Source organism: Triturus cristatus, chromosome 2_1 (genome assembly GCF_964204655.1).
Source record: "Triturus cristatus chromosome 2_1, aTriCri1.1, whole genome shotgun sequence".
NCBI classification, from domain to species: domain Eukaryota; kingdom Metazoa; phylum Chordata; class Amphibia; order Caudata; family Salamandridae; genus Triturus; species Triturus cristatus.
This window is the reverse complement of record NC_140581.1, coordinates 278255089-278274375: the sequence shown is the minus strand read 5'-3', so window position 1 is coordinate 278274375 and position 19287 is coordinate 278255089. Positions and strand designations below refer to the sequence as shown.

Genomic DNA, 19287 nt, shown 5'->3' with positions numbered 1-19287 from the left:
AAAAGCATTCTAAGATAGTCCTATAGACCAAAAGGAAAACTGCAGTTAATTAAGTTTGTTTTTTGTAACTTACACCATTATGCCTATGTATGTGGTACAGTAACTGCTTTTTGGACAATGTACATGGTTGGATCTGTAACCCTCCATGCAATTTCTACGGACGATTTGTGAAGCAGGGGCGTGGAAGATGCTGCTGACATTGGAGAAAACTTCTTTGCTTTACAGATGTAAAAGCTATAATGCAAGAGGGACAGGCTGTACAGAAAACACTTTATTTTAAGCTGTTATGGGTCTTCCTTCCAACAATACTAAAACCTTTTGTTTATGAAATATTCAAATCTGGAGTGGCTTTTTTGACTAAGGCTCACATGTAGGCCTGGGCGGTAAATTCCGTTCCGCTTGCGGAATTTGGGTAATTTCACGTACCGTGGAGAATGCAGGATGGCAAAAATGTTTTGCTTGTTCGCGCTTTCAAAATGCGTGTTAGCGAGATATTTCCCCCCAAGCACGCAAACAGAATAAAAGCATCACGAACGGGCGGAACAAGCAATTCTGCGTGTTCGCGGAACTCTGTGTGCTCGTGGAGATTTTTTACCGTTTCGCGGAGCTTTGCGTAGCGCAACTACGCAAATTCCGCCCACCACTACTCACATGCAATGCATGCTTTCCACTGGCACACGGTTTGATAGTGTGCACACTAGTTTTACTTTCCCTGCACCATTTTTTTTTTTATTGGCACAATTTTCACATTGCAAGGCACAAACTGAATAATCCGGTTTTATTATAACCAGTGTGTCTCTCATAAATTCATAATTGCCCAACAGTGAGGCAAATATTGGTTAGAATAATACTGTTGATGCTTCTATATTCGGACATTAGCTCTGTAAGTGGTATTGGTCACTGGCTGGAAGAGACAGCCCAGTTATGAGATATATGGGCTGTAGATTTTGATATTTTACTGTTTCTAAAATTGCTATGTATTTATAAACCAGAGAGTTTGATGACTGGGGACAATTAAAGCCTATGAATCCAAGAAAAATGGAATGGATGGAAAACTTTGGTTACAGATAAGTAATTGTTTCTTGTTAATGTCAGTTTATATCCCTTACGCAGATAATTAAAACGACATTTACCCAGTTCTTTTGAGGAGTGAGTACTTTGATAATTGATTTACTTACTATAAAAGAAAATATAAATGTATTTTAAATGCAAGCTTATCTTTATTTTAGTGACACTGTATTTTGTAGATATATTTTTGTCCAGTAAGAGATTTATACAATACAATGTCATGTTATTGCACTGAAGTTTTGAGAATCCTTTTTAACTGTTGCCATCATCTTTCTCTCTCAGGTGCTTGGTTGGCAGGAGCGCTAACGTCGGGAGAAATATTTCTGTGGAGCAAAGATCAAGATGTTGTGGAGACAGTAGCCTTAACAGAAGAACTTAGTAATGAAATTGCAGCATCAGAGGGTATGAAACCTGTCTTTCTCGCTACTGCTGCACAGTATTGAGAAGAATTGACAAACCAGCAGTTGCGCATTTACATACAGTTATGCACAAAATATTTCATACTTCATTATCCCTTGGTTGCATTTTTAAAGTACATCGTCACTAAAATCAAAGCCTGACTGCTCTGTGCGGCGTTTCCAGGGGTTGAGCAAGTTTATCTCATTTAATTTGTGTGTCACATATAGCAGGTGGTGGTCTTATACTTTGAGGTGGACACTTGTCAAACCAAATAATATTTTCCCACAGTGCCTGAAGTGGATTGCCCCACTGCAATTCTGAAGCGGCTTTAATTTGGCACTACTGAAATGAGCTTGAGTGGACTGTACCAATGTGACCCTGCAGGTGGCCTGTACCGTGGCACAGTCTACGTTGGCAACGGCCCACAGTGACCATGAACATTTGTACCCAAAGTGGACTGTGCCATTGTAATGAAGTCAGGCTAAAGCAGCATGCGCCACAAGGACAACTGATTGGACATGTGTGAATCAAGCCACTGTCCCATCTCTGTGAGTGCTATCCATACTGCACTGCCACTGAGAAGTACCTTCGGTGGCCCAAGGACCTCTGTGTCTGCCCGATTCTCTCTGCTTGCGGGAAATGGCCTGTAAAGGACTGGAGATTGCCAGCAATGCAGTAGCCTGCCTGATAGTCAGACTCCAGGTAGTGGCCTTCGCACTTGCTGTTTCCTCAGACAGGACTGGGTTGCAATGAACTTGCAACTGGAGCGTCTTCTTCTCTGAAGAGGTAAACGAGACCAGGCATTCACTACAGGCCCGATCACAACTGACATGTGAAAAGTACTAGCACGTATTAGATTGACATACTCTGACTAGGGCTGTGAGACTGAGCGCACAGATTCTGAAAGAGGACAGCACTGCGCTTGTGCTAGTAGCCTGCCATACCATATTTTCCACCGATTTAGGGTAAGGGGACCTTGAACCCTGGGTATAGTGGTCCCGCACCAATGGATATTCATACCTGCATATTGTAGTTTGTAGCTTTTTATTTTTGAGTGTATTAAACTACTTTCTTTTTATATAAAATGCAACCTCTGATTGGGGCAATCAATTATTGTGTTGCTATGTGATTGAGTTCCAAGCTTGATGCACCCCCATATTATCTCCCTGAGAAACCTGTCAGTTTGCTACTGCTATCGCAGAGTTAAATGCTCATGGGTTTGTACTTGGCCTAGTTTCCAGAGACATAGTAGGAAGGGCTCTGGGATTTTGCTGATAAATACCTGCAGCCCTCTTTCCCTCCTCTCCCCCCCCCCCCCCCTCCCCCACAGCTGAGGACCTGTAACCTCTGTTTGTCCTACTACCCCCCAAAATGGGGTCTGGCAACCCCATTAATCCTGACCTGGCCCCATAGGGCTGTGCACAGAATTTGGTATAGGTAAGAAATAGTGAGCTGAAGTTCTTTTTTTTTGGAGGACTTGAAACATCAAAGGCATTGCATTTTGTCAAGCACCTTTCAAAGTCCACCAAGACTGAAGCGCATCTTCCATTAAGCTTGTCCGGTCTGGCAAGGGCCATATGGAGCCTTCTGATGGATACATCTGCCAGTGGATTCCTCACCTTGTGAATATCCCTTGCGCCAGCAACATTCGGAAACTTTTGTAGCAGTCCACGCCGATGAGGCCGAAGACGACGTCACAGAGACACGGCTCCGCTCGCGACTCCGCTGACGTCACCGGCTCCATAAGAGGACCTCGTCGGCGTGATGACGTCAGTTCCCTTTTTTCCGCGCCGTCGAAGCCAACGGATTTCAGGAATCGCTGTTGTTAGCGTCGTTGATACTTTGTGTATTTTCATTGCTGTTTCCTGTCTTCTTTGAAGATGTCATCGAGGAAGTCTGGATTTAAGCCTTGCCGGGAGTGTGGCAAGCATATGTCCATCACTGACCCACATGAGGACTGTGTGTGGTGTTTATCCTCGGACCACGATGTGGATGGTTGTACCAGCTGCCGTAAAATGAGCTCAAAGGCTTTGAAAGAACGGGAGGCAAAACTTTTTATTGCCAGGATGAAGAAGGAGAAGAGAGGGAGGAGGAAAACAAGATCGAGGTCTCGATCGAAGTCGAGGTCGGCTTCGAGGTCGACGTCGGGGCATGCTTCGAGAGCTAAGAAGCACAAGAAAAAGAGAAGGCATTCCTCTCGGCGTCATTCTGACAAGAGTACGGCGCCGAAGTCGAAGTCACCTGATCGGCGTCGAAGGGACTCCGTCTCTCCTTCTCCTGTGCCGGGTTCACCAGCTGGTCCTTCATCTCCAGTGGTCCCTTTGTCTCCGGCTTCGCCAGTTCCGGTACGGACTCCGACGCCGGTCTCATCCCCGGCTCCGGCTCCATCTCCGGCCCCGGAAGAGCTTCAAGTCCCGGGTGAGCCTGCGACGCCGTTGAATCCACCGTCGGCGCCGGTTGGCCCGAGTCCGGTGGGGCCTGACCGGTATCCTGCCTTTCCTGGGCCAGGTCAGGATCCTTCGCATTATTTAAATGCGATGTATGGGGTATTTGCTCGTGCCATGTATGCCCCTGGTGCACCTACGGGTCCGATGGGTCCTTTGGCCTTTAACTTGGGAGTGCCGCAGGTGTATCCTCAGGCTCCTTTCTACCCATTTTATCCGGCGACGCCGTCTTGGAATCCTCCGGCTCCGAGAACGTCGACGCCGCTTCCATCCTCGCCGGCTCCGGCTCGACCTCGTTCGACGCCGAAGGTTCCGCTGGATCCACGTTCGACGCCGATGGCTCCACTGGCACCGGCGCCGTCTGAGTCGATTACGGCGCCGCCGACGCCGAGGATTCGAATTCGCTCCAGGAGGGAGACTCAGAGGATTATTGAGGAGCAGAGATACCTTCCAGAGGAGGCGGAGGATGGAGAATTGGTAGAGTCGGATGAGGCTTTTGACGAGCTTAAGGAAGCTAGTGGCTTGGACCTTTCTCCTGAGTGGGAGATTACTCCGCCATCTGATGAGCCATTCAAGGATGTCGCACCCTACCATGCAGTCATAAGGAGAGCTGCGGAGTTGCTTGATCTCCAGCTTCCAACAACGGAGTTTAAGTCAAACATCTTGACTGAAGTCTTGCATTCTCCCACAGCGGTGTCAGAGCCTTTGCTTCCATTTAATGAGGCCATTGTGGAGCCTGTATTGGAGGTGTGGCGCAAACCTTTTTCTGCTCCTGCGGTTTCAAAGACGATCGCAAGGAGATACAGAGTGGCCCCAGGAGATCCTGAATTTTTGTCGTCCCATCCGTCACCAGAGAGTCTGGTGATTCAAGCGGCTTGTTCTGGGAAGTCTAAAGGTGCTTTTCCACAGGTCCCTGGGGACAGAGAGGCAAAAAGGCTGGATCAATCGGCAAAGAAGGTGTTTTCATCAGCCAGCATGGCTTTGAAGTCGACTAACGCCACATGTCTCTTGGGACGCTATGTTCACGCGCTGATGGACTCGGCTAAGAAACTGGCGCCGAAATTGCCTGAGGACGATAGATCTGGTTTTAATGACATCTTGGCTGATGCTCAGGCGGCTGCGCGGCAGGTGATTCAGAGTGGTCTGGACACTGCTGATTCTGTGGCAAGAGTCATGGGGTCGGCTGTTGCGACCAGGAGGAGTGCTTGGTTGAGAACATCGGAGTTTTCTCAAGATGTACAGTCGACTCTACTGGATCTACCGTTTGACGGGTCTGGCCTATTTGGGAAAAAGGCAGATGCTGCTCTGGAAAGATTCAAGGAGAGCAAGGCAACTGCTAAATCTTTGGGACTCCAGTCTCAGTCGAGAGGGTCTTTTAAGAGGTACAGGGGTTTTGGAAGATCATCCTTTCGTACCTATAGACAGACTCAGCAGCAGCAGCAGCAAAGTTCCTCGTCCAGAGGTTACAGAGGAAGAATCAGGGGTCGCACACGTGGCTCTCGTCAGCTCTCCTCCTCCTCTTCCTCTTCCTCGGCCCCTCCCACCACCGCAAAACAGCCCTAGATCCGACATTCCGGATCATGTTGGTCCTGTGGGGGGCCGGCTTACCCATTTTCTACAAGATTGGGAATCTGTAACTACAGATCTCTGGGTTCTAGATCTTGTAGAAAATGGGTACGCCCTTCCCTTTCGGGAATTCCCTCCAAATTACCCTCCTTGCCAAGGGGTTTGTTCGGAGGACCACCGTCTTCTCCTGCAGGAGGAAGTCCTGAAGTTGTTTCAGAAAGGCGCGATAGAGGTGGTCCCGGAGCAGGAGAGGGGTCAGGGATGCTACTCCCGGTATTTCCTGATCCCGAAAAAGGACGGCAGATTGCGTCCGATATTAGACCTCAGAATCCTGAACTTTTACCTGAAACAGGAAAAGTTCAAGATGTTCACCCTTGCTCAGGTTCTTCAGGCGCTGAATCAGGAGGACTGGATGGTGTCGCTCGACTTGCAGGATGCGTATTTTCACATCCCCATTCTGAAGTCGCACAGGAAGTATCTCCGTTTCACGGTAGGGTCGCAACATTATCAGTTTGCGGTCCTCCCGTTTGGTCTTACTTCGGCACCTCGAGTCTTCACGAAGGTGATGGCAGTGGTGGCAGCCCATCTCAGAAGATCGGGAATTTCGGTTTTCCCTTATTTGGACGACTGGCTGATCAAGGCGGAGTCGTCGGAGAAGGTGCTGTGTCATCTGCAGATACAACTCGGCTGTTGTACAGATTGGGTTTTTCGATCAACGTACCCAAATCTCACCTGGTGCCCTCTCAGCGCAACCTGTTCATAGGTGCGGTACTGGACACTACTGTGTGTCGAGCATTCCCTCCTCCTCAAAGGATTCTCGACATACAGGAAATGATTCCTTTGTTATACAGCGGAGCGGTTGTTCCAGTTCTGAAGGTCCTTCGCCTGCTCGGTCTGTTCGCCTCCTGCATACTGTTGGTCAACCATGCACGCTGGCACATGAGGGCGCTCCAGTGGTGCCTCCGCAAGCAGCGGTATCAGCACAAGGGAGATCTCAGGGAGTCTGTGAGGATCTCCAGAGAAGCTGCAGCGGATCTATTTTGGTGGAGCGTGGAGGGCAATCTGTCCCAAGGAAAGCCCTTCCATATACCTCCATCGGTGGCCACGGTGATAACGGATGCATCCACCTTAGGGTGGGGTGCTCATCTGGGGGATCTGGAGATCAAGGGTCTTTGGTCTCCAGAGGAAAGGTTGCTTCACATCAACCTTCTGTAGTTACGGGCGATACGTTTGGCGCTCAAGGCCTTCCTCCCTTCCCTTCGCGGTCAGTCTGTTCAAGTCCTGACGGACAACACGACCGCGATGTGGTATATAAACAAACCGGGAGGAGTGGGGTCTCTTTGTCTCTGCAGAGAGGCCCTGCGTCTATGGTCCTGGGCTCAGGACCATCGGATTTGTCTGATGGCAAATCATCTGGCCGGAGTTCTGAACGTGCGTGAGGACAGTCTCAGTCGGCAGTTCTCTGCCGATCACGAGTGGAGGCTTCATCCAGAGGTGGTTCGTCACGTCTTTCGGACGTGGGGGACTCCTCGTGTGGATCTATTCGCCACTCACGAGAACGCTCACTGCCCGTCATTCTGCAGTCTCCAGTATCCGTTGCAGGGAGCGTTGGGGGACGCGTTCCAGTTGAGTTGGGGCTCACGACTCCTTTACGCGTTTCCTCCCATACCCTTGATTCCTCGGGTTCTGAGGAAGATTCGCCAAGACCGGGCCCAAGTTATATTGATCGCCCCGGATTGGCCAAGAAGGGTGTGGTACACAGATCTTCTCCACCTCTCCTCGTGCCCTCCGCTCCGTCTCCCTCTGAGGGCAGACCTCCTCTCGCAGTCGGAGGGGCAGGTTCTACACCCCCACCTCCAGAGCTTACACCTTCATGCCTGGAGATTGAACGGGGCAACCTGAATTCTTTCTCTCTCCCGCCAGATGTGGTGGATGTTATTTTATCGGCCAGGCGACACTCCACCAAGTCCATTTACTCCTACAGGTGGTCTAAATTTGTTAAATGGTGTGGAGAGAGGTCCATTGATCCCTTGAAGGCTCATCTGTCTAATATTCTACAGTTTGCCCTTTCTCTTGCCCAGCAAGGCTTTGCTGTGGCTACTGTGAAAGGATATCTATCGGCTTTCCTTTGTTTGCCGGACCAGCTGTCGCTTTTTAAGTCTCCTATTGTTCTTCGTCAAATTTCCTCCAACTCCCTTTATTGTGCCTCAATGGGACTTGAACCTTGTCTTAACCTATCTCATGGGTTCTCCTTTCGAGCCCTTACATAAGTGTCCCATGAGGCTCTTGTCTTTTAAGACGGTATTCCTCGTAGCAATCACCTCGGCAAGGAGGGTAAGTGAGCTTCAAGCTCTAAGTTCGAAACCCCCATTCTTGACCATTCATGCTGAACGAATGGTACTCAGGACCAGGGCTGCATTTTTGCCTAAGGTGGTAACTCCCTTCCATCTGGGGCAGTCCATTACCCTTCCTTCTTTCTATCCTCCCCCACACCCTTCCAAGGAGGAGGAGAGACTTCACCGCTTGGACCCTAAGAGGGCGGTGAGCTTCTACCTGGACAGGACAAGGGATTCCAGGATTGATGACCAGCTCTTTGTGGGTTTTGCTGGCTGCAGAAAGGGTCGTGCGGTGCACAAGCGCACCCTTTCAAGATGGATTGTGCTTTGCATCAAGATCTGCTACTCCCTAGCTGGTAAGGAGCCTCCGGAGGGTTTGAGGGCTCATTCTACCAGAGCAAAGTCTTCCACATCTGCCTTAGCTAGGGGTGTTCCGGTGGAGGACATTTGTAGGGCGGCAACTTGGGCCTCCCTCCACACTTTCGCAAAACATTATTGCTTAGACACCGAGGTGAGGAGGGACGGACATTTTGCTCGTTCCGTCCTTCAGGATTTTCTGGTATAGGGGGATGGACACCCTCCTCCGGGAGTGGGGACTGCTGTGGAATCTATTCACAAGGTGAGGAATTCACTGGCAGATGTATCCATCAGAAGAACAAGTTACTTACCTTCGGTAACGCTTTTTCTGGTGGATACAGTATCTGCCTGTGGATTCCTCACTGACCCACCCGCCTCCCCGTTGTCCATCCTTCTATACCAGTGACTCTATGCCTGTAATTCTTTTGATGGGTTTCAATTGTGTTTATCACTGTCAAAGGCATTATGTTATTTCTTCTGCTTTGTTATTTATTTTCCACACTGAGTGTGTTGATATGCATATTGTGTACTGTGTATACTGTTTATGTACATATTGCTGTCAGTCCGTCCGTGTGCCTCGAAGGCACGGAAAAAAGGGGCGGAACTGACGTCATCACGCCGACGAGGTCCTCTTATGGAGCCGGTGACGTCAGCGGAGTCGCGAGCGGAGCCGTGTCTCTGTGACGTCGTCTTCGGCCTCATCGGCGTGGACTGCTACAAAAGTTTCCGAATGTTGCTGGCGCAAGGGATATTCACAAGGTGAGGAATCCACAGGCAGATACTGTATCCACCAGAAAAAGCGTTACCGAAGGTAAGTAACTTGTTCATCTTGAACATTAACCTGTTTTTCAAACCTGCATAAAGTCATTCTGAGCCTTAAGAACATGCAACTACTTCACCCTTACAAGTCTGCCAATTATTTTGCTAGAATTTTTGTTTTTATTTTCATCAATGAGTTTGGAGATTAGGCAGTGGTAGGAGTATTCTTTTTCTGGTTTGTTGGGTTTTAGAGTTGCCAGTATTATAGCACTTCGTGGATCATGGGATAGTGAGCCTATTCAAAGAGTTTCATCAAGGAGTGTCAGTGGGTGTGGTGTCCCCATTAGTGCTTATTTCTCTAGTTTGGATCATTCATAGATTCATATGCTTGAATTTGAACCCGTTGTCAAAGTGGGAGTCCCGTTGTACAATTAGAAAAGCAGTGTAATAGCTTGGGAAGGACATAAAGCCTTCGCTTTAGTAACACATCTCTAGCATTCAAAAGAGACCAAATTCATTGAATCAGGTTGCAGCACCCTCTAGAACAATCCCCTCAGAGACTTCTGTCTCTTGGATTTTCTACTGCACATTGTGTAAGGGTGTCTCCCCTGAGCTCTGCTCAATTCAACCTACTTTTCAATCTTCAGAGAGATAACATATCTATCCACTACTGTCAGTGACCATCTGCTTCAAATCTGATTCCACAGTGTCAGAACTGGCTAAAAACGGTCTTTTTATACAATGTGGAACCTGTGGTAAGAAGATTTTGCATTCTGAAGACCAACACAAGTACTGCCTTTACCAAGAACCCTAGAGATAGATGGGAGGTTATTGCTGTGGCTCCAGAAGCTTAAAGTCAAGGAAGACCCTGTTTCTGGGGATGACATTGATTCTTCCTCATCTTCCAGGAGAGAGAGGGAGAGGTCAGAAGTTTGGTCCCTTCTGGAGCCTCCCAAGAAGTCTTCTAAAAAAACCTCACCATGGTTCTTTCAAGGAGCGCAGTCCCTCTGAAAGGCACTCTAACAAGCGTGGCCGATGGAGAAATCGTCAACGAGCACACCATCGGCAAAGAAATAGTTTACTACACCGTTGAAGATGACTACAACATCGATGACTGTAACAACAGTAATAGTGGCCAGTTCACTGATGACCGCTACAACTTGGACTGTCAAACTGGTCTCTGCCTCGTCAACAGCAAAACAAATTCCATCAGCTGTGCTGGTCAAACTGGATGATGATGGTCCTTTCGGGGTAGCACGCAGCGCATTAGAGCTGCTTGTAAAATATCAGCAAGATGATGATGACGAGGAAGAGTATTATGGCCAGGAATATTACTCTCCTCAGCAAGAGGTCCTAAATTATTAGGAACAAATCCAGCCATATCGGCAGCAACAATACCAGGAAGATGTGGTATTGGTACCTAGAGCATTGGCCTCGGACCTACACATGATGCTGGCGGATTACAACTAGCGAATTGCGGCTACAACTACCTCACATAAGCAGGTTACGGCGCGTCCTAAAACTCCTCCAGTGTAGCCTTCCACAACACAAACGCATGAAATATTCCAACATTCTTTTTCGCAAGGAATACACCACAGTCCAGAACTGTGCCAGTGCATGATTGCTTGTCTTCAGATGACAACAGGGAAGAGGGGGAACTCTGAGATATCCACACTGGGTGGGATGATTACCTCATTCTGACTCCGCCATCCTCAAAGCCACCACACACAGATTCACCCCCTGAAAAGATATTGGAGGTTTCCATAATCTCCAGGAGAGAGTAGCTAGAAGGTTTGACCTTCAAATGACAACTAAGCAAGCGGAGATGCTTTTTATATGATTTTAAAGAAACCTTCCATCAGAGCTTCCAGTAGTGGCATTCTTTAGACAGGAGGAGAAACACAAAGTCTTTCCGTACCTTGACGATTGGCTGGTCAAGGCACCTACCCATCAATCTGCACAGAGGTCAAGCAGTGTATGCTTACACCTTTTCAGCAAACTAGGCCTTACGTTAAACTTGCAAAAACCAGAAGCATAACGTTCTTGATACTAGATACATTGCAGAACAAAGCATATCCATCTCCAGAAAGACAGACAATATTGCTGCACTCCGATCATTTAGTTAAAGGAGAAAAGTCACTTTCAGTTCACCAATTCAAATCCCTGCTAGGGATGATGTCCTTTTGCCGCTTTTTAGTACCATTCTGCCACCTTCGGATGCGACCATTGCAAGAGGAACTGGACAAGCAGTGGACCGAAACACAAGGCTCTTTTGACGAAATAGTTCATGTCACCCCAGGAATACGCACGGCTCTCTCCTGGTGGACTCAAGAGGCAAATCTTTCCACAGGTTTAACATTCATACACCAAGTTCCCCGGTTGGTCAACCCAACAGATGTTTCCTTAGAGGGTTGGGGAGCTAATCTCCAGGATTTGCAAGTCAGCGGCGAATGGGAACTGTCTCCGTTACTTCTACATATCAACCTTCTGGAACCTAAGGCAGTACACCTAGCCTTGTAAGCTTTCCTGCTGAGAATACAAAAGTCTGCAGTGCTCACCCGCACAGACAACACTACAACCATGCACTATATCAACAACCAAGCTTGCACAAGATCTCGAGCGTTGTCCCAAGAGACGCAAAGGATTTGGGAGTGGTCGATCAGTCACCAGATAAATCTGAAGGTAGAGCATGTGCCAGAGAAGCAAAGTGTCATAGCAGACACGTTGAGCAGAAATAGACGAATCTGCATGAATGGGAGATCAATCAGGAAGTCCTAGAGTAAATTTTCCACAAATGGGGCAGGCCAAATCTGGACCTGTTCGCAACCTCCCAGAATTGGAAATTCTGATTCTACGCTAGATGGCATCCACTAAAAGGGTCGTTGGGGAATGCTTTTTTGATTGCATTGTCCAGAATCTTTTCCTCCAGCTCCTCGCAAGTATTCTCGGGAAGATGAAGGCTGAGCCTGCAGAATAATTCTTATAGCTCCGAGATGGCCAAGACAACATTGGTTCACAGAGCTACTTCTCCTATGGGCAAGACAACACATCCAACTTCTGTCTCTACTTACAATAAACCAAGGCCAAGTACTCCATCCAGATCCGAGATTCTTGCACTTGTCATACTGGCTCCCGAATTCAATGAGTTTGCACATTTAAATATCCCAGAAGAATGCAGAGATATACTGGCCAGAACTTCTGCAGATAGCATGAACAGGACTTAGTCTTAAATGGAAGCGATTTTGCACCTGGTGTCAACAGTCAAGCGTGAAGTCAGTGTAATTTATACCAGAAGAAATTCTTCCTTACTTGCTACATCTTGCACAATCGGGTCTCGCTCGTGTCTCCATAAGGATCACTTAGCGGCCCTACACCGCTTCAGAAGATCATCAACACTACCATTGTTATGGTCTAGCAGGCTCATCAAACAATTTTTCAAAAGGTCTGTTTAGGGTTTACCCACCAGTGAGACAACCTCTCCTACTCTGGCAACTCTAAATACTGTGCTGTCTCAACTAATGAAAGCCCATTTGAGCCTATACACAAAGCGCACATTAAATTTCTTTCTTGTAAAGTGGCACTCCTGCTGGCACTAACATCTGCAAGACGAGTAGGTGAAATTCAGGCATTCACATTCAAAAACCCTTTTTACAGATCAGGAACGATAGTGATTCTGCGAACGAATCAAAAATAATTTCCAAAAGTTCCATTAGACTTTCATTTAAATGAACCAATAGTTCTAAAGACATTCTATCCAAATCCCAATAATGTAGTAGAAAGCACATTTACATTCCTTGGATATCAAGAGATGTTTAAGGTAAAACCATTCTGCATATCCAGTCAGATGGTAATGGCACACAGTGCTCCTAGAAAGGGTTTTGCTCTCTAAGCAAGACATAACAAGATGTATAACACACATATATATATATATATATATATATATATATATATATATATATATATATATTCATGTGTGTGTGTATATATTAGAGATATATATATATATATACAGGTATAGTCTAATGTTAATGTTATCTGCTATGTAATCTGATTCATGCATGTGAATCTATGAAAGATCCAATACTGGAGACGAAAATAAGTTACATACCTGTGACTGTAGTTCTCCAGTATTGGTATGTTTCATAGATTTAAATGTGACCCACCCTCTTCTCCTGAGAGGCTCACCTTCTCTTCACCACTAATACATATTCACACTTGTGCTCTGAAAAGCTGAGAGACAGAAACCTCTGAGGGAAGTGTTCTAGCGAGTGATGTGATGCAACCTGATTGGTTGGAGTTTGGTCTCTTTTAAACAACTGAGATATGCTACTAAAGTGAAGGTTTATGGCCTTCCTAAGCTATATTCAACATTACACTGTTTTTCTAATTGTACCTTGGGAAACCAATTTAACGACAGGGAATGATTCAATGAAAAATACCAATACTGGAGAACTACAGTGACAGGTAAGTAACTTTTTTTCTTCTTGAAGTTTAATGGAAATATACTTAGGCCACGTGTTTTAGCTATTGTCATAGCAACCTGGCCTCTTGCATCTCTTCTAGATGTTGTATTTCATATATCGCCAAATCTCAGATTATTGGATTTTCCGTTTCTGCCTTGGCAGAGCCTGTTTCTCTAGTGTGTTAACATTTACCATGTCACAATAACATGTTTTTGCAAGAGTCACTTTTACATTTCATATTTGTCTTCTACTATTGTGGAGCCTCCATTTTTTTTCTACGGTTTTCCTGATGTTGCCACCTATGTGTCTTTTCTGTCTGCTTGATTCCTGCTGACACACCCCTTATGAGAGTTTTGACATCTGCAGTGAGTAAAGTTTGGGTATGCATATGATAGTACAGATCCATCTTAAAATATATCACAAAAGAAGGGATCAGTAGCAGCCTATTACAGTAAAGGTCTGAATCTGTGATGAAATGAAATGAAAAGAGTTTTTATAAAGCGCGATGGCTACCCTGAGGCGTCCTAGCGATAGCAAACTGAGTATACATGAGTGGTTGGAGGGACCTAGTCAGTGGTGGTAAACAGCAGCGTTTTTAACCCCTTTCGGAAGGAGAGATGGTTGGGCTCTGAACGCAGATGGAGAGGGAGGGAGTTCCAAAGTCTTGAGGAATTATAGGAAAACAGTCGTCCGCCCGCTCTGGATCTCTTAATTTTTGGCACTGAGGTCAAAAACAAAGACGCTGACCTAAGATGCCTGGTTGGGAGATAAGGGGAGATCAGAGGATGGTTAATGGTGGCGCCAGTCTTCCAGAAGGCGCGATGGGCAATACATAAACTTTTAAAGGCAATTCTTTCCCTAATTGGGAGCCCGTGCTAACTAGATATTAGGAGGCTTTAACTAGCAGTGTTGAGGAAGTTCACTGCCTTCTACCCTGTTTCTACCTTTGGGGGTAATGCATCAACTTGTTATAATGGAAAGTTTGCCACTGTTGCTCACAAAAGTGGATGCTTGCTTCTGTGGTGCATGGCTGGAGTGATTAGTGAGGTGGCATTTGTCGGCCTGAGGTGGGCAAACTTCATCCTGTTTTGCATGGTTTGTGATGGGAATCTGTTTATTGTCATGGAGTGTGATACACCAGCTTTTTTTATTCAATGCTTTATTGCACACGTCTGCACCTTCTAAGCACTATAAAAAAACAGATATTACTATTAACTAATTTAATGGTACTCCTTTTTCAAACTCTGAAGGTTAGAAAGTAGAGACTTCCTTGCCGCAAGTTGACCTTGTGCCCATTAACCTTATTATATTTTGAAACTTTTATATATTAGTATATTGGTCTCACAATGATTTAAAGGAAGGAAAATATTGTTTGACAAATGTCATTTTTTTGTTTCAGAGAGCTGCAGGAGATTATACCTCTTTGTGTCCGGGGATGGGAGAAGACTACTTCTTGCAACAACAATAGGCGGTGTGTTTGTGTGGGAGAGCACAGACAACAAGAATGTTCGATCATCATGGAAAGGTCATTTGTCATCTGGGAGATGGTCAAGAATCGATCCTGGTGGCTCTACGATATTGCCTGGTACTGACAATAAAGAAGCAGCAGTCCATGCAATTTTCGTAAGGAATCAGGTGGGTTGTAGAAGTAGTGTAGTATAGGTTTTCATTATACTTAATTTTTTAGCCTCATGCTCAACAGTTTATTCTGAAGTAATAGCTTCATGTTTAATAGTAATATCTTTCTACTATATAAAATCTATGTGAGATTACAAAACGGCAAGCTGTCATTTCAGTTATTTAAGTTGAAAATGTAGCAGCATGGATAGCTGACTATGCCCACGTATTCTTCGACCAAGTTCTGTTCTCTAAGGAAACTGACCACATAGCAGCCTCTCCTTTGCTTTCTTGAGATCTCGGCCACTTTGTGAGAGTCAACCGTGTACAGGGACATGGAGACCATCTCGATCTGCCTTGACATTCATAAAGGGTCTGCATCCACATTAGCCCTTGATTAAGTTTTTGGGCGATGTACATATTTTCTGTTTTCTCATGAGCCTTTACCCACTTTATTTTCATGTGAGGCAGTGTTGCTTGCGAATCCTTGGGGACTAAAACCTTGTTAACACACTTTTGTGCTAGGTTGTATGTGCTCTGTGCATATTGATGTTACAATAGTGCATTGGTTTATACATTTGAGCGTTGAGCGACAAACTTATGATTGCTCTGGTTCAGTTCCCCAGCCCAATGAGGCTCTGATACCAGTGCAGTTGAGGTAATGCTACATACACCTGGGGCTACTATTTTAAATATCTCTACTGGGTGATCTAGAAAGTGCAGTCTTAGGGGGAGAGAATGCACCTTGGCTGGGCTCACAAGGTGAACTGCATCTTTCAGATGCATTTGAACTAGTGCTGCAGCTAACTCGCCACAGTACCCTTGCCAGTGTAAGGTGGGAGATACCCCTGTTAGAAACGTAGAACAACAACTATGAGGTAGCCTGTAGTGTGTGATGAGATACATTTATCACATATGCTGTGAGTATTTGTCTCATTTCAGATGGATATTGATCTCTTGTCCCCACCAATGGAGTTTGTGTTCTCTTGGTTGCAGACCTTGATCTTGATTCTGGAACTCTTTGAACCATCCGGTTCCCTGGTGGGACTTGTGAAGTGGTTAAGTTCACTTGCTGTCTGCAGCTGTGTGTGTGCCCCAGCCACTGCAAAATTTTGCCAGCTACAAACCCATGCCTAGTTATGAAGAGGAACTGTCTATTTCTGAATGGTACAGAAGCTGAAATCCTTATTTCCTGCAACTGTATGGAGCCAGCTTAATCTTCAAGTGGTCTGAGGAAATGGGAGCTAGCTGAGCTCCAGTTCGTGTAGTAAAAAAATAGATAAACTCAGAACTATCGTTTGCATACAAGATCTCAACAGTGTGTAAAAATATGATTGACTATCTTATAGTGCTTTAAAAGATCCTCCCTCTGCTTCATTTAACACTGCTTTGAGTTTACTAGGTCCTTCTTGCTGTTTCAGCTTCTTTACTATAACATTTTCTGTGCCACAGCCTTTAAGAAAGAGATCCTAAAACAACCAATTAGGGTTATTAATTTGCAATGTAGCCAGGATGAACTATGTTTTGGACGCTCATCTATTAAGCTTGCCTAGCCTATACCTAAGAACCCAACAAAATCTGGCAGCTTTCAAAAGAAAACTGAAACCGAGCCTCCTCATAGAAAACATTCTCCACCCGCCCGACAACTACCACCCACTTCCCAAAAAGGGACATGGCCATTCATAATGCAGCCTTTCTGAAGTCTTGATCTGGAGACCCAAATATTGTCTCCTTCTTCAGTGATGTACCATACATGTCACTCAAACAGACCTGCCAACAGCTGGTAACTGCACAATGAAGCAATTTTCTGTCTTGAACCTTTGTACTACAAAACAAAAAAAAATTGATCCCTCGGTAACTTTAAAGTGGATGCTTATACATTATTACATCTGTCAACATTCCAATTATTGAAAGACTGATGAGTTCCTTAACTGGTCTCAGTTGAACTTTTTCCCACCACTGTCTTCCGGGAACTGGACACCAAGACTGTCACCCTAAATTAATCCTCTTTATTTTTCTCTTATAGCATCCTTGTTGAGATAGGGATATGTTGTAGGGCTACCACAGGGCTCAGGTACTCAAATATCTAATGCATACATGTTAAAAAAAAAAAAAAAAGTGTCATAAGTCTTACTAAGTTTTCCGATCAGTTACTCATTTTACCTGCTTTTTTATTTACCTGCTATTTAAATTCCTGTTCTTCTTAAAAGTTCTAAATCTGTCTCGATATTTAGTTTATTTAGTTATTTACTATGTGTTGCTCATATCTGACCCCTTCCATCGTGTAGAGTAAAGCCTACATACTTAACTGAGCTACCATTGCAGCATCAAGAGCACAAACGCAGCGACTTTTGTCAACTAATTGTGTACAATGGTACTGAGACACAATTGGTAAAGGACCAAATTCAAACCGGGTCCTGCCAAGTAATTTCCAATTACCCCAGGTGTGCAAGAAAGAGCTTTTATTAGGTTATCGACATCAATGGATGGTCTGTCTGAAACCTATACTGTATTCAATACATTTTAGCTAGCTCATCCTTAACAGTTTGAAGTCCAGTATGCTTGTGAGCCTAGTGGGCTCTTCTCTAATACATTTCCAGTGGACAGACATGTTGCGAGAGGAGGGTCCCCTCCCATGCCCAAACAGAAGGTACAGAACTTTCCAGTCCTTACTCATACTTTCAATGTCCTCCACAGACTGCTGTTTGAAGAACAATCATATTTTGATTCGTACCAACCAGTCAGTTGGTTGTAATTTGCTTTCTAAAAACTCCTCTCCATCTGTAGTACTGACAATGATTTGGGGAATAATCAGTAGCTGCGGGCACGGATCGGGGGTAGCAGGCTGGGCGGGGGTAAAGATGAAAAAGAAAACTTAACTCCTCGCGTCTCTCCGTGTCGTCCTGGTCCCTCCGCTCCAGCAGGAAGAGGAATCATCCAGGCTCTCCTGACCAATCACAATGCTGCAATGCAGCGTTGTGATTGTTCTACCGCCGTGGTTCAGCGCCCAGATGGTGAATGGGGTCCTGGGCATGTTGCATGGAGGACATGCAAAGTGCGCATGACTGTTTGGTCGGCCTGAGAGGGCTGGTCAAACATTCATGCTCACTTTACAGAGTGCCACCACTCCCCTGCTCGGAGAGCAGACCAGCCCCGTCCCGCAAAGACGCAGGAACAAATATAATAACGTCCAGGTATTATCTTTTTATTTTTCCTTCATTTCCACTGCTAAAAGCAGTGGGTAAACGCACCTCCGCCGCAACAGAGGACCCGCAACTGGGAATGATTCCCTCAGCCGCCTCTTCTCAGACAAACATATGCACACATTTTTAAGATCACTAAATGTCTAAAAGCTCTTTGAAACCCACTCCCAGAGGTCCTAAGGCAGTCTTTTGATGTATGGGGATGCATTCAAGGCACACCTCATCTACACTGCTTGTGGGTGAGAGACGTAGCATACAGTGCTTTACAAAAACCATAAACGCCAAAAGAATAGCATATTTTGTTAACCACTCTTGATGTGTTGTATATCAGATATGAATATTTTTCATTGTACATTAACTTTATTTGATGAATGTGCTTGTTAAATTATTTTATATTCACAGGTCTTTTCCAAGCATAGATTCCTCTGTGCTTTTTCAGTGTTTTGATTTGTCAATTTCTTGGATAATTTTCATATAGTTTGACTTTTTTTATACCACAATTTCAGTATTTGACTAGTTTATGCACTTTATTTGCAGACACTGGGTGATTGCTGCTTATGCTCATTAGCATTTTATACGGAGGACCGTTTAATGCTGGTATTTCTAGTGTTACGTTGGCACGAAAATGCTTACCAGTACATCAGGTGAGATCTGTACTATGTCATTATGGATAATTAACTGGAAATGTACGGATTTACAGATACTCCAGCCTACTATTTTTTTCATAATTGGAGAATGCTAAGTTGAGCAGTTGTTCAGAAAAGTCAGTTCACGTCATTGAACGATTATTCCAAAAATTATCAACAGACATTCATAAGCAAATACATTATGTGTGCCTGTGAAAATATACGCTGGGAGATATGTGCACCTATCTGAATTTAACTGTAGCAATATTAATTTCAGTGCTGCTTGTGTGCAATTTCTCAGACATTACTGATCTAAGTAGATTCCACTGAGGGGACTTTTCAGTCGAAGGTTGATCCTATACTTGCCATTTTTTCAGTGAGGATATCCCTCATCCACTGCTGACTTGTATCACATACCTACAATATGAGCTAGGGAAATGTCGCTCCAT

General features: G+C 45.3%; 1 protein-coding gene across 3 annotated transcripts in view; it reads left to right on the top strand.

Moving 5' to 3' along the window:
* The window catches only part of CPLANE1 (ciliogenesis and planar polarity effector complex subunit 1), a 2680747-nt gene that overhangs the window by 170460 nt on the left and 2491000 nt on the right, over positions 1-19287 (top strand). For all 3 annotated transcript variants that reach the window (XM_085631095.1, XM_085631092.1, XM_085631094.1), the window contains exons 4-6: positions 1351-1470; positions 14792-15027; positions 18750-18856. In XM_085631095.1, coding sequence (XP_085487221.1) covers positions 1351-1470; positions 14792-15027; positions 18750-18856 — 463 coding nt within the window. The remainder of the gene's footprint in view (positions 1-1350; positions 1471-14791; positions 15028-18749; positions 18857-19287) is intronic.